Genomic DNA, 12,688 nt, shown 5'->3' with positions numbered 1-12,688 from the left:
ATATGATAATTGTATATCGCGTACATGCTTAAGCCTCTGCGATTCATGTTTATGTCACAAGAAACTATTCTAATAATAATTCTATATAATATAAGAAGTATATAAAGTTCTGGATATTAAATTTTTGCTTTTACATTATAAATTAGTAGGTATCACATTTAACTTTCATTGTGTATTCTTATGCAGTTTTCTTATTACACCGCACTTGCTATCAATTCAAATTTATGTTTCTCGTTTTCCACGTTCAGTATTCGGTTATATGGCGACATCTAGTATCGTAAACCTGAACTTTGTTCATCGATTTCACTGGAGGAAAGCTGGAAACTACTGAACCGAAAGTTGCCCATGCACTCTATTATTTGTTGATCTTGATTACCTTCGGAGAATGTACCCAAGGCCGGTTTTGTCATTCAGTCAAATCCAGCCAGCTGCTGTGCTATAATGTTCGGAGAAAACGCTCCAGCATTATTCCCCTCACAAAACACATCGAGAGCGAATATAGCACAATTTCCGAATTAAAAGTTCAAAACAAATCGAAATTTCGGAAGCTTCGTGACTGTGGTTTCATCGCGATTAGTATTTTGTGGAATAACGTTCAATTATTTCGAGTGATGTGGACAAGAAAAACACGAAAAAGCCAAATAGCACAGAGATGAATTTTCCGATAACAGGTCTTACTACTTTTCTGCATTTTCAATCGTATCTAATCTGTTCTGAAACAGCTGTTAGTTTTCACATTCCAAAATAGAAAATAGATGTTTCCATAGACCGTCATTGATTTTTCCAATATTTGTAGCGTTATGTATTGTTGTCTGTTAGGGGTGTTTATTTATTTTAATTCGTGAAACTATTACGTTCGATCAATAATGACTGAGGATGTTGTATTGCTGACCACATTCACGAACGCTGCGAAAAAATTGCGCGTTATTTTTCACAAAGGTGTGCTGATTTGGGATTACGAAAAACCACCCTTTGGTAAGTCAACACCTAGAATATTCAAATGAATAGGTACCTAAAAAATTGCGAACTCGTTTCATAATCAACTTGTTTGTTTGTTCTATCCTATCTAATTTGGCTTTCCATCTTGAGAAATTAGATACTTTCCACTCGAAGCTCCATAAACTCCATCAAGTCTACGATTTTCATTCCATTTATAAGTATTCAACACAAAATAATTGATAGATAACCCATTCTCTCTATTGAAATCATAAATTTGATAACTCAAAAACTACGAGGAAAATATTTTAGGTTGAAAATATCATATTAGCAACAATTCTACACTTTCATGAATAAGATTCAATTCAATTTTCTTCAGCATACTGTTTGAAATAATAAACAGAAACCTCTTGGCGCGAATGTTTTCGATATAAAGTATCCTCGATTTCTATGATGGATTTTTCCCACATTGTTCAAAGGTTAATTTCATTCTAAATTTGAATGTAGTTTCATAGGAATAAAAACCTGTTTTCGAAATAACATGGTTTTACCAACAATTCATTTATATGCATTTATTTCTCATAGAAGCGAAGTCATAACATATGAAGGCAATAACTTATTTATATGTAGGTTTTGTTAATTTTTTTCTAAAATGAATTGAATTTAAACATGGAACTCACGGGATATGTGTCAATAGATATCTGTCATTCCAGAATGTTTTGAAATTTATGTGGTTTATTGCTGATAAATTTTTTCCAGTATACCTATTCTTCGTCTGGCATTGGAATTGTTAATTTTAGTTATAATTATTGCTAATATACCATTTGCCGAATTAGAACTATTTTTTACGGCATTTTCAAAACTCACGAAAATAATAATTTCAAAGTTCTACGACAATTTCAAACATTTCCTTATCATGAATATAACCTTTTTATTTAATGAATTTAATTTTTACGGACTGTAATTTTGAAGCTATTATATCGATTAGGTACTTATTATTACTTTCGTTGATACTATGATTATAATAATAAAATGACGGTGTTGCAAAAAAAAAGGTCAATATTTCATGCATGACATTTCAGTTTTATTTCATGATATTCCAATGGTTTATCTTGCATGACAAAATTCGAATTGGTTGAATCGAGTGATTTCCTGAAATTTGAGATAAAAAAGGAAAGATAGCGGTTGGATTTTAAATTGAGATCATCCGAATTTGAAATAAACTATTCTTTTTTGTAATCAGTAATCATTCAATTGAAAATGAATGTATTTTCTCCTTTGGGGGAATGAATAACATAATATTCATTGAACATTTCGCGAGTTTTTATATTATCATTAGGTATACGAATATTCCGTCGAAAAATTAATTTCTGACTGTAAGAATGATATACAACGTATTCTGAAGAGTTCAATTGAAATTCTAGGTCATCCTTCACTCTGTAAAACCGATCAGAAAATAATTTACATGAAAATCCAATGATTCACTCTGTATCATTTTATAATGTGATATAAATGTGCATAATATCTTGAATAGACTGAAACCGCTGAAACGATTATTGAAACGGCTTCATTCATCTCATTCTGTTATCAATATTCCTTTGATATTGATAGTGAATCAATCAGGTATTAGGGGATTTTTTTACTTTCCGGTAAAATTTCCACGTAGAAATATTCCATACTTCACGGAAAACAGAACTAGTGTTGTAAGAGTGAAAGTAAGCAAATTCCAATTTCAAAAAATAATGCCATTTAGGTAGGCATGAGCATTATCTGAACACCGAGTTTAAGCAATTTTCATATTTACAATAAATTAAAATTGCTCATAATTTATTATATTTGCGCAATCCTCACTTTGGATTATGTATATGTATTTGCTTTTTTGAGGTTCAACGGTGTTGACAATTATACGTGTCGTTCCCAATGATACTCCTGTGATATAGTGAAGCTCTGACTCATTTTTGTTTATTATTTCTAATAAACCTTATGGACGTTCAATGAAAAAAATTTAACCTCTTTAAATTTTCACAGTTTCGCATTCGATTGTTCGGAATCTAAAAATTGAATTGAAAATATGACCGTACGCTATTCTGTTTCATTATCCAGAAAGAGCCTGTAAAATTTTACCATATTCACGTTTTACCTTATTCTCCTGAAGTAATAATATTTTACCACCTACCATTTGTCAGTTATATGAAGCTGAGATAGCTGCAAAATCTATTTTTCGATTCCAAATCTAATGTTTCTACATTTTTGACGTATGATAATAATTGCATTACCTAAATTACGTTACCCAAACACCTTTGACAATATTAAGATATCTCGAATTAAATAGGTACTTCATGAGTGAGTTAAAACGAATGAGTTGAAACAAAAACTACTCGTAGAAAGGTTCAAGCTATTTCCTTTCGTCTGAAGGATAAACCTTGTGCCAAAAATGTCAACACTGACGAAGTCTTCATTATTTATTATTTTTCATCAACGGACGGAAATTTCCAACAATCAAAATAAACTAAGGAATATTTCTAAACCTAGAGAATAGGATCTTTTACGCTCAGTCTATTTTTTCATCTATGAATAACATTTGGCGGAAATGAAGAATGTGACAAACTCAATTTTGATTTCTAAGCATCATCAATTTTTTTCAGAGCAGAAGAGCGTCAAGCTAGAAAATATCATATCGGTAAAACCTGATTACTTGAAATGCAGTCATCCATCACAAGAGCCAGAGTTGGATCCATACTCTTTTACTATACATTACGGTTTTAGAGAACCTTGTGGTAAATGGAAACATAAAAGTCTGAATTTGAAGCATACTGATCCCCTACAGGTTACATCATGGATAAAGACGTTGGAAAAACAACTTGGAGGTAAGTCTTTGAAGATGCTTTCAATTGATATATCCAAATCAATCAAACGTTGAGCACCTTAGTGTTTCGGAAAGAAAATATCAGTTAATTCTTGTACTATTATATATTTAATTTTTGAAGATCCCGAGAATAAATAATTTTTTTTCGAAAATTATACGATATATACCGCAATCTGAAAACCTGTATCAATACAATTAGTAATTATACTGAATTCAATATTTCTTTATAACAAAGTTATATATTTTTTAACATCATAGAAATTTTTAAAATTTGAAGCGCAGCAGTTGGTAGGCTAAATTAACTATTAACGTATAGTTTTTATGGACAGATTAATCATCAGTGAGTCGAGTCTCATTTTTTGAGACCTTCCTCGGATAAAAAATTAAAAATTGCAGCCATTTCGACGAAAAGATAGAGTGATCTTTTCAGGGACGAGCGCTCGAAAAGATGAAAATTCTTACGATACTCTAAACTAAACTAAAATCAACGAAAATGTAACGATTGTTTTTCGAGGTGAAAATGAACTCTATAGAATTCTAAACAATTAATTTCCTATCCTGGTCAGATAAGAACTTTTCTTGTAAGTGAAAGGAACTGAAAGGAGTTGTTTGTGTACGTAGAATTCAAATTGGTACCTATCTGTAGCATTGATATGATTCCAGTTATGTTGTGCTGCTCTGAGTTCCATACATATCTATTTTGTTTAGGTTGATATAAAAAAAAACATTCGAAATTCATGAGAAAATTCCAGCTATTCAACTGAAATTAAGTTATTTCATTGATATAGGCATATAATTATACTCCTAGTGAACATCCGCTTTTAGAAAAACTTCAAATAAATATGAGGATTTAATAACCGAAAACATTAGAGGTTAATGAAAGACTGTGAACTTTGCACCCAGGATAATGCGAAATACTCTAGGAGTACGATCATAAATTGAAACATTTTGCCTATAATTTCTGCCAAGGTTAGAGAAAATTGTTGGCTCCTAGAATTTTCAATCGGGAACAAAAGTACATACGTTAAAAAATTATTGGTGTGGATGCATGGATATTACAATAGATTTCCTTTTCTGTGGAACAAAAATATTTAAAGAATTATTTTTTTTTTTGGTCCTAACCTGTGCGAATATACACTAATTGACAAAGAAACTGCAACATCCAGAAGGAGCTGTTTACATTTAAATTTTTTTTTGGTAAAACAAGGATTTTCAAGGAGTGAATAATTGAGATTTGGAGGAAAAACGAAGGGTTCACAATTTTTTTAATGAATTTGTTAATAATGTGTTTGTCTACCGCGATTATCTATACACTCCCCAACATGTCTCGGCATTGATGCAATAAGATGATCTATTTCTTCTTGAGAATTACTATTCCAAACTACATGTACTTCATGCCTCAGAGCCGCCAAAGTCCGTGGGGGCTGGGGTAAATTTCCAAGCCTTCTACCCAAGATGTCCCAAATATGCTCTATGGGCGAAGTATCGTGGGATCATGGCGGCCATGGCAAAAGATTCACATGGGTCGCTTCGAAAAAGTTTAAACTAACTGCGGCAACATGAGGTCGGGCATTATCTTGCTGAAATATTAGATTCTCGAGCCGGTTAAGGTAAGGAAGAATATATGGTTCCACTATTTCTTGAAGGCAACACAGAGCTGTCATGTTACCTCGAATAAAGACTTAAGGTGACCTACTTGCATGTGCAATAGCACCCCATACCATAACGCCTACTGTCCGGTGCCCATGACGCTCAACATCAAACTGAGGTTCACGTCTTTCTCCCCGACATCGTCTAACCTTCTTCGGCTTCGGCCATCATGTGCACCCAAGGAGAATCGAAATTCATCAGAAAATACGACTTGATGCCATTCCACATTCCGATGTTGATGTTAGCTGGACCACTGTAATCATTGCTGGCGATGCTCAACCGTCAGAGGTAACACAAGATGGGGTAGATAATGGTGCAGTCCAAAAGACCCTATCCGTTCGGACAGTTACAGGATGGCCTTGTTCTCCTAACCACTCATCTCCCAAACATCGAGCTGTCGCAAATCGGTCTGTAATGGCTTTAACTCTCAGATGTCGCTCTTGAACTTCATTTGTACCCCTTCTAAGTCCGGTGCCTACTCTTCTTCGATTTTGGGCCTTATCAAACCACGCTTGAAAACATCTCATAATAGTAGTTGGATTTCTTTTCGTATGGTTAGCGATTACTCAAATGACAACCCCGCCTCCCGTAGACCAATAATTCGACCTCTCAAATTCACTAAGCTGGCGATAAATTTCGAGTACACGTGCTCTAGGCATTTTAACAACTAAACATCGACTTTGGATTTCCTCGAACAGCTGGTTTATTGTAAAATTTGAAAAACGACTGGGATATTTAAGTAACAAAAATTGTTTACATAAAAAAACCTTCACGATTTTTTTTCTACAAATTTAATCATTTAACTTTGCTATACTATTTGTTTTCCAAAAAAAAAAAATTGAAATTTCAACATTTTCCTCCTGGCAGTTTCTTTGTCAGTTAGTATATAATCCGCTATTTTAGAAAAATTGCTGGATTTCTGTTGAAATAACTGTCTGACCCAATGTATCATTATAAGGTTCCGCAATATTCCATCAAATTGCAGTGTCGTTAACCTCTTCGAGGAATACAATTCACCACAATGCAGACTTCGAAAGCATATTTATTGCTCAATCATTGGTTCTACATGGAAAAGTTCAGCACGGAAAGAAAAATCATAGGAGGCAATTAATAAGAATTAATAGCTATGACTATATTGTCACTATTCAAAGAGTTTTCATGGAAAATGTTTGGGCTGTTTCTATTTTTATTGAAGTAATCTTGCGTGATAAGTCCTAACAAAATTATACAACAATTGAAAAGTATTCATCATCATTTTCTAAATTTATTTTCTCATTTGTATCAGATTTTATCAACTAATTTCATCACGTTCGTAAGATCCTCATAATTCCAGAATTGTATGTGAAGAAATAACAGCTTTCAACATACTTAGCATGCAGTTACTGTACCATTTCAACCTTGACAATCACTTCCTCTGATGGAAGAGGAATATCAGTTTTTCCACAAGAAAACCTGGTTAACTAAGACCCATTTGAAACATATCCTACCTATCGAAAATAATTTCAATGGTAGTTGAGCTATTTCCTGGTTGCTACGTGCGTGGTGTTAAATGAAATATTTACAGTTTGAAACAATTTAGTTTACGAGGAAGGTCGAGGCTTATGTATATTTGACAACATGATGCTCAACCCATTAATCACATGAAATACATTGATTTATTGATGAATGAATGCATTCAGGCTTCTCGAAAATCAATAAAGTGAAATGACGCATTGTTTTGTGAAAGTGGAATTGCGAAACATAAGCAAATACAATGGTGTTAGCAATAAATGAGAATGTGAAAGAAGATACATCAACAAATTGAGTCTCAGCTTTAATATCTGCAAAAGGTGTTAAATTGTAATTGGAATTAATTTCAATATTTTCGAGTAGGTATACGAATGAATTGCTCACGGGATATGAGTTCTTAGTTGAAAAAAGCTTATTCATTTCCTTACTATTTTAACGCGAATATTTTCAAAATCTAAACACTTCGCACTAATATCTGACAATGATATATACTGATAAAAAAATGAGCCTGTTACATTAATATTATTTATAATGTACAAACTTTGAAACAGTAGACACGCAGTCATCATAAATGGAAGTAAACAATAACATTCTATCTTCGTTTGTTTTATACATGATAAAAAGGCACAATATGGAACATTTGGAACCACACTTTGATTCTGTTATTGAATTTATGCCGCTATAAACGTTTCGTCATTTGAGGGAGGTTTTAATTTTCTGCTTTAATATGAAGAAATCTGCGGCTGAGGCTCATCGAATGCTCTCAGATACCTATGCTGAGGACGCTATTACTGAAAGAACTGGACGAAGGTGGTTTCAACGCTTCAAGAACGGTGATTATGATGTCGAAGACCAGCATGGCGGTAGGAAAGAGGAGGTTTCGAAGAGGCAGAATTGGATCCATTACTTGATCAAGACTATTGTCGAACCGAACAACAATTGGCAGGACTATTGGGAGTGAAGCTACAAGTCTGATAAAGTGATTTTACAGCATGACAATGCTCGACTCAATCCCATGTTGCGAAAGTGGTCAAGACGTTGCTCCCCCGGACTATCACTTGTTTCGATCAATGGCACACGGCCTGGTTGAAGATGACCAGTTTTTTCATCGCGGGATTTGTATGCTGCCCGAAAAAAAGGTTAAAGTAGTGGCCAGCGATGGGCAATATTTCGAATCATAAATTTATAACCAGTTTTTTACAATAGAGACTCGAATTTCGAAGAAAAGCGGCGAAAGCAAAGTTGTACGCCTATTTAATTATTCGGCAACAGATAATTGCCTGAGAGAGATGCATCAACGAAATTCTGGAACAGCTTTTTATCCTATTCGCCAGAATTGATCCTGATAATGGAAGAACGCACATGGCCAGCATGATGAAGAAATTAATTTATATGACAAAAAAAAGGAAAAAGCTAGATCTAGAAATTATTCAAAATATTAATGCAGCACGGCTCGACCTTGTGCAGAAATTAGGAAAATTATAGGAGCCGATAAACGCTTTTATTTTCAGTTCTTAAACCATTTTTATGCTGGCTCTTATCAAAACTATAAATAGAAAATATTCCATTCATTACTTTTCATAGCTTTTCACAAGAAAATTACTATAATTATAAAGCCTCAGATGTGATAATTAAAAAAAAATTTTATCATGGAAACATTTATTGAAAATTTTACGAGTACTTTCATAAGTGATTCTTTCTTCGTTATGATCAGTGTATAAATTCCTTGGTCCAGAATTTTCTTAGATATTTGAAGAACTGAAGAGCTGTGTTTCGAGAAACAGTTATTATCGGCATTATACTGTAGAGTGTGACTCTTAGACCAAACGTTGATAGCCAACAAATATTCTGTTGACTCTTCGTTTCGATAAATCCGAAACTTTGAAAGCACTAAAACTTTCGAAACGCCTAAGCTTATGGTTGAATTTTTCGTATCATAATGCAATATTCGTTATCACTTACAGATAGACGTTGGCATAGGTAATGCCAACGCCTACTTCAAGTGGTAATGAATATTGAAGAAATCAGTGGCGTAGCAACACTAATCCAATTTGGGTTTATATCCTTATTTTTACTATTTTAATATCTTATTCTTAATGACTGGGGTGGATTGTGCCAATAATATGTTTCATTTCGAGTGGGGCAATAGCAATTTTTCAAGACGTAAAGAGTTTATCGATTGAATTTCAAGTTTATGAATTGACATGTATGTTTTCGTAATATTTCTATCAGAAAATTCTCATTACAAAATATGTCCAAAACAAGAGAGTAGGAATTCGACTGCGATTTCATCTACTTCAATAGTTGAAAATACCAAAAAATTTCATATCGTTATATTATTTGCCTTGTAAGAAATGATGTAGCAGACTCTCGAAATAAAAACTCACTTTATTGTACAATATAGAAAATTTGTTGTTTCTATTTCAATTATTGAAGAATTTTGCATGGATTATGTTCAATAAAACGCAAAAATCCCTGATAATCGGATTTTCAATGGGCTCCTATTATATAAGGAAGTTTTCCAAATCCATTCAATTGGGAATATAAAGTTCTTTGAATAGGTGCAAATTTGACTTACTACATATCTGGAAAGCAGTAAACTGAATATTTTAGAGACCTCCTTAATAAAAATCAACGTTTGGATTATGTTTTTAAATCATCATTAGGCACAGCTAGCATAACTCTTTTAGCGAGGCATTCTCAGCCAATTTTTAAGGTCCTCACTCTCTAAGAGAATTTTGGTGTTTCATCCTGGGATCGCTGAAGGAATTATCAGTATGGTTTTTAGTGGTCCCTGCCCTGTACACCTTCTATCTCCATAGCGGAGTGTAATGTACTATACCGTTCATTCGAGCATTGCTCTTCCTTCTACGATAGCAAATGATCCTCACTGATTCGCATCTCTCTTTTTCAGATATGGCCCAGCGGCCGAAAAAGCTGCTGATCTTCATAAACCCATTCGGAGGCAGGAAAAATTCCATGCAAATCTACACCCGATATGGAAAGCCACTTTTCGAGATAGCTGGTGTCGACGTTACAGTGAACGTCTCCCAGAGAAAAGATCAAATACGTGATTTTTTGATAAATGGCAGTTTGGAAATGTTCGATTCAGTGGCGTGCGTGGGGGGAGATGGAACAGTTTCCGAACTGTTCAACGGTCTCGTTTTGAGAGAATGCAGAAACAAAGGAATTGATGCTGATAATATCAACACACCACTTCCTAGTCCAAGACTACCCATTGGTATTATTCCAGGTAAATATTTTTTCAATTCCGAGTGTTGGTGTTCTTGTTAGGATACAAAATGTTACAATTATATTCTAAAACCTCGATTTTTTTCAGGTGGTAGTACGGATACTATAGCTTACTGTCTTCATGGAACCACAGACCCTACTACTGCAGTTTTTCATATAATTTTTGGAGATTCTGTCGGTTTGGATTTGGTATCTGTTTATAATGAGGATCAACTTTTGAAACTCTACGCAAGTGTACTTAGTTATGGTTATTTGGGAGATGTAGCATATAATAGTGATAGGCACAGGTGGATGGGACCCCAACGTTATAACTATTCAGGTAATTGTGGTTTGAATAGGTGATAATTTTTTCCTTCATTCCTTGGCTTCCTAATATATCGATTTAGATGATTCAGGTAAAATTATTCCCCTTTTCAGGCTTTAAGAAACTCCTAGCAAACAACGGCTATCAAGGGGAAGTTGCGATATTAACTGAAAAAAACGAAATACCTTCAGAAAAATGCTTCGAAAATTGTAGCACTTGCAGCAATGAATCTGGTGAAGGAAAGGTCAAGGCCCAGTGGAAAACTATAAAGGGGAAGTTTTTCATGATTAGTGGTGCCAATATAAGTTGTGCTTGTAGCCACAGTCCCAACGGAATCGCACCTTATAGCCATCTGGGTGATGGTAACATGCATTTAGTATTAGTTAGACATGGTTCATTCTTCAACAATTTGAGACTCCTTCTGAACTTGTCGAATAAGAAAAAACACATTGAGGAATTGCCTTTTGTCGAAACCTATTCAGCCAAAGAGTTCTGTTTTAGATCTCTAGGGTCAACTAGTAGATGGAATTGTGATGGTGAAATACAACACCAATCTAATATTCGCGCCAAGTGAGTATATCCCTAGTTCAGTATAATATGATTAATCTTTAAGATCGTCCTGGAAAGAATTCTGAACCTCCGTCAGCTGTCTGAACATTTCTAATGTATTTTATATTCCGTTGCAGAGTGAGCAGACAACTTCTTACCATCTTCAGTAGAGGAAGACCAGAAGTTGCCGAAACTATGACGAAATGCTGTGGAATGTGATGCCTTTTTTGAACGTATTTTTCAAATTTTATTATATGTTATCGAAATTGTTGATCAACGTTGGATAATAGGTGATAAATTTCGAGAGATGACCAAGACTACAGAATAAACCAAGAGTGATTTAGATCATTGGTGTTTTTTGTATTAAGATGCACACACCATGACAAATTGGCAATATTATCTTGTAACATGCTTTATCGTTCGATACATAGAACGATACAGTATTTGCTCAGTATTGACAAGGGAATATTTGTGATAGTAGAATATTTATTGTGAGATTGAAAGATTTCAGGGTATCCTATAAATCCAGCAAATTGCATTTTTTTTGGAGTATCGTTCTCCTAGATCATTTTATTTCACAGAGCTTTTTTGTACTCAATCGCTTCCGTGATTTATTTATATATTAGTACACTTTTAAATACATGTTTTTTGTGCTGCATGTTCTTGCCTTGCAATATAAGCTCAATATTCCATTTTTCAGAATTCAATAAAATCTTATAGTCGACCATGAATATTCTAACTTTTATAAGATCATAGTTGGGACTGCACCTAAAGTTCTCAAATTATTTCTGGAAATTTTAAAGATTGATGTTGCATTTAATTAGGTTAGAATTTTTAATATTTTTGATGCCTATTTAATAAAGAGATTTTCTTATACCTAGATGGATCATTTTCAACAAAACAACCCATTCCCATATAAAAGTTTTTATTCCCCCTTGTTTGATTATTTCGATGGATTTCAAGATGAAGTGTAAGTAAGGCTAAGAAATGCTACTAGATAAATTGATTTTCATCTTACTGTCAGTTAAATTATAAGAAACTGATTCATTATCATTTAAAAGATCTACTAGATGGAATGAGAAAATATAGAAAAACAAATAATCACTACTGAGTAAGAAAATTGCCGTAAGTTCTACTGAATTTTTAGCTGTGCAACAATTGCTTGAATCTCCTATTTTGTTATTGGTATCCTTGATTCACAGTTGCAGTTTCCTAAAACAGAAATTCCTAGTTTACAGTATCTGAGTTTGTCAATATCAAGTCAGGATATGGAAAAGGAATCTACACATATATTGGTAGGAAACATTAAATTCAGAAATAGCAGGGTGATGGAACTATTCGAAGAATCGATACTTTCGTATTGATTCAAGAAAAAGCAAACTTTTTACACAGAGCAAAAAAGGATACTTCTATAAATAGAATAAAAAAAGTAAACTTTTCAGATAGCTACCATATAAAAAATGGGATAGGAATAGAATAGATATTTGTTTTTTTACAGCTGCATAACTAAAGATCCTACCACCTCATCCTCACCACCTAAGAAACAGTTTTCAACTTAGATTATTACAGATTTCTGTTCTTCTTCTAGGTAATCAAACACAAATTAGTGGAACTTCAGATGA

General features: G+C 33.6%; 1 protein-coding gene across 1 annotated transcript; it reads left to right on the top strand.

The window, feature by feature from the left end:
* Nucleotides 1–407: 407 nt before the first annotated feature.
* LOC123686413 (ceramide kinase) lies at nucleotides 408–11,942 on the top strand. The gene is made up of 6 exons (XM_045626520.1): nucleotides 408–975; nucleotides 3,582–3,803; nucleotides 9,876–10,214; nucleotides 10,302–10,532; nucleotides 10,631–11,087; nucleotides 11,204–11,942. Exons 1-6 carry the CDS (start codon nucleotides 867–869, stop codon nucleotides 11,283–11,285), a joined length of 1,440 nt encoding a protein of 479 aa, XP_045482476.1. The 5' UTR covers nucleotides 408–866; the 3' UTR covers nucleotides 11,286–11,942.
* The last annotated feature ends 746 nt before the right edge of the window (nucleotides 11,943–12,688 follow it).

The sequence above is a fragment of the Harmonia axyridis genome, chromosome X (assembly GCF_914767665.1).
Source record: "Harmonia axyridis chromosome X, icHarAxyr1.1, whole genome shotgun sequence".
NCBI lineage: Eukaryota > Metazoa > Arthropoda > Insecta > Coleoptera > Coccinellidae > Harmonia > Harmonia axyridis.
Note: the sequence above shows the minus strand (reverse complement) of the source record. Positions and strands in the feature narration are given on the sequence as shown.